General features: G+C 31.5%; 1 protein-coding gene across 1 annotated transcript; it reads right to left on the bottom strand.

The window, feature by feature from the left end:
* Positions 1-2,450: 2,450 nt before the first annotated feature.
* On the bottom strand, positions 2,451-3,192 carry LOC143555766 (uncharacterized). Its single transcript, XM_077045268.1, has 2 exons — positions 2,982-3,192; positions 2,451-2,908 (listed from the first exon to the last, which is right to left on the bottom strand). Exons 1-2 carry the CDS (start codon positions 3,190-3,192, stop codon positions 2,451-2,453), a joined length of 669 nt encoding a protein of 222 aa, XP_076901383.1.
* Positions 3,193-3,516: the final 324 nt, after the last annotated feature.

Below are 3,516 nucleotides of genomic sequence, written 5' to 3' on the forward strand. Positions count from 1 at the left end.
TTATTTCGATTAACCAATGATTAATTGGATGTATATTGACGATTTCAAGATTTTGTGATGTGATTTTATGGATCGATTTCATAAAATATAAGTATTCCCGTATTCTTTTACGTTAATCAATTATTGTATTGCATACTTTCTCTTTATATATAAACATATATAATAAACCATTATAGTTAGAAAATAACCAAAAAAAACTTATATTTAGTGGAAAAAGGAAATGTTCATATGGATTATAAGTTGTGAAAATACAAACAAGCCCCTCAAAGTTGTATTAACTAATGGTTTTTGGATGATTGGTTGGACTAAAACTGATAGTTAACTAAAACTATTGTACCATAAAAGCATAGAATAAACTATTGGACCAAAATTAATAATTTTATGAAACCACAAGGAATAAAATCGAAGTTCTCTCATAAATATAAAGCCACTAGTAGAGTAGGGCAATTGATGCAAGTTTTTTGAAGGGTGATGCTAAACGTACCCATTGCTCTAGTTTTACTAAACCCTTCAAGTATTTAAAAAATACAATTCCAACATCTTATTTTTCTTTTTATAACTTGTATCCATATTATCAGTTAATCTTAATATCTTCTAGAAAGAATCCAATTGAATATATGATTGGGATAAAATCAATCACATGTTAGAATATATATATATATATATATATATATATATATGGGATGGATCTTGCGAGAAGTGATATTATAACGAGAAGTGCGATAAGTGAAAGTATAACTCCATTAATCCTTAATTTCACTCCATTTCATATTATGTTCCATACATATATGTAGGTTGGTTGTATTTATGTCTTAATTACACATTCAAACCTACCTACAAACATATAAATGTACCGAGCAACATTCAAACCTATGTACCTACACACATATAAACATACATACACATATACAAACATACGTACACATATACAAGCATACGTACACACATACATATGCACCTACACATAAAAAAAAGAGTGAAATTAGGGATTAATGGAGTTACACCTTCACTTCTCGCACTTCTCGCTGTAAAAAAACTTCTGAAATGATCCAATACCTATATATATATATATATATATATATATATATATATATATATATATATATATATCCAAAACTAGCAGGATACCCGCGCGATGCGGCGACGGAGACAATTTTCATCCTAGAACTCGTTTATTATTGTTTACCGGTTCTTTGGTGATATATTGTATAGTACCGTTGGTACAAATACATTTGGCGTCAATTCAATTTACAAATACATTAGTATGTGAGATGTAGTGATGAAAAAGTTACATTGATATGGAATGGAAGATAACGCAACATAAATACAGACAAATTATAAGTAAAGCAATAAAAAACAAATACTGAAATTGGCTTCCATATTTATCAATAAATCAATAAACACAAAATACTCATTTGTCTATTATACAAAATACTCACGTTATGAAACGGGCGGCTAAAAAATGTGCAACTGCTAAAAATAAAACCAATTATTTTGTAACTTAAAAATACATGGATTAAAAATATATATAGATGCATCATATGAGCAATACTATCATTATGTATACATACAGTTACCATCTACACATTATTCCTCTTTCGAATCAAGGCATTTGTGAATATATGTTAAAACAACACATCAACAATGAACAGGCTACAATGAAACATTAAAGCAGGGCCGGCTCTGAAAATTCGCGTGCCTCAGCTGAGCTGAAAAAAATATGCCCCTTAAACCTTAACATACTAAATAATGTAAACAAATTTTTTATACGCTGATTAAAATTATAGTGATAAACATAAAAATTAGAAAATCATGATATTATAATGATTTTATGACACACTTAATAGTTTAATAGCTAATTGAGGATTTGTTAAGCTCTCATAACATTTTTTCAAAGCAAATTTGTGAATTAACTCTTCGCAGTTTATGCTTTCTAATGTTCCGTTCTTGATAACTTTCATCGCCAACCCGCTAAGTCTTTCTTGAGGCATTTTGGGTCGGAAAGAGGATTTCAATAACTATAATTTTGAAAAACTCATATTTTCATATGCTACTATGACTGCTAGTGTTCGAAGTCGATTTTGCTATTATCGCGCTTATTCGTTTCTTTTATTTATTTAACTTAGGGGCTGTTGGCAACCTCTGTGCCAATAAGTGCTGAATCATTAAGAGGTCTGTCTGGGTAAGTGGCTCTGAGCCAGTAAGTGCTGAACCATTAAGAACTGTTTGGTTGGACATCTGAATAACCATGCAGAATGACTATTTTACCCATATGAACTGTTTTGTACCAAATGAAATGTATTTGTTTGATCAAAATACTGAATGATGAATAATTTTAAAGGGAAACTACAAAACATCATAGAAATCCAAATTACACATAAATGCTTCAAAATCCATGGAAACATACTAAAATTCAAATAGAGATTAGTACTTTGCATAAAATTCTAGTTTTAATTATTTGAATTTAGTTGACTAGCTATATGGTTACGCAAAGCAGTCATATACTCAATTTCTTGTGAACCCCATTCTATATCGTGAAAGACTTGGCCATCACTTTCTCCACCTTGTGTCTCAAAAAATATAGAGCTCTCGTCATAGTTCATAAATATATGATCATAAATATTGCATTTCCTTATAAAATTGTGGACGGCGAAACAAGCAATCACTATGTCTCTTTGTTTTGGGAAAGGAAAGGGTTCCATTTGCTTTAGGATTGGGAATCTCGCCTTCAAAACACCATATGCGCGCTCAATAACATTTCGGAGTTGTGCATCGGAATGATTGAATCTTTCTTCCTTAGTTAACGCACGTTGTCGTCGAAAATCGGCTAACCAGTACCTCGTATTCCGGTATGGAGCCATAAATCCATGAGTGTTGGTGTATGAAGCGTCGCAAAGGTAATATTTATCTATAAGTTGTTATCAAAACTATTACAAAAAAATAATCTATTTAATAATCAAAGTTAAAGAAAGATTAAATACCTGGGGGTGGGAAAGGAAAGCCAGAAGTTGGGTTAAATGCGACTTCTTTTAAAACTCGTGAATCATGTGCAACGCCCTCCCATTCGGCCCATACGAACGTGAATATCATATCAAAATCACTAATTGCTAAGACATTTTGAAAGCATTCACCTTTACCTCTTCCCCTGTAACGAGTCTGTTGATCAGCAGGCCACATGTACAAGAGTTCCATCTAGCGCACCTATTGCTCCAGGAAATATTAGTTTTAACCTTCTATGACGTTCTGAGGTATTTGCGATTGCAAGAGAAAAGACAAGACATTCTTAAGCTTGGTTTTTGTTTGTCAACGTGCGACAAGAGAAAAGACAAGACATTGTCCTATATGTAAACAAAAGAAGAATACTACATTGATGTTTCATTATAATTTATTTTTGTTGCATACACGTTTTTCTTATGAATGGCGAATTCAAAACGAAGGAATGAGTACAATTAAAGAATTTAGTAGAAAGATCGTGGCATCTCAATTATCGATGGTTTGAGTAATGAAAAATGTAAT

Source organism: Bidens hawaiensis, unplaced genomic scaffold (assembly GCF_021521415.1).
Source record: "Bidens hawaiensis isolate Kalapana, Puna unplaced genomic scaffold, B.hawaiensis_p1.1 tig00018312_1, whole genome shotgun sequence".
NCBI classification, from domain to species: domain Eukaryota; kingdom Viridiplantae; phylum Streptophyta; class Magnoliopsida; order Asterales; family Asteraceae; genus Bidens; species Bidens hawaiensis.

Excerpts from the sequence above, each read along its gene's own strand:
- LOC143555766 (XM_077045268.1), bottom strand. The coding sequence starts at position 3,192 with ATGGAACTCTTGTACATGTGGCCTGCTGATCAACAGACTCGTTACAGG. Across the intron at positions 2,909-2,981 it reads CTTTCCTTTCCCACCCCCAG|ATAAATATTACCTTTGCGAC; the intron begins GTATTTAATCTT and ends AACAACTTATAG.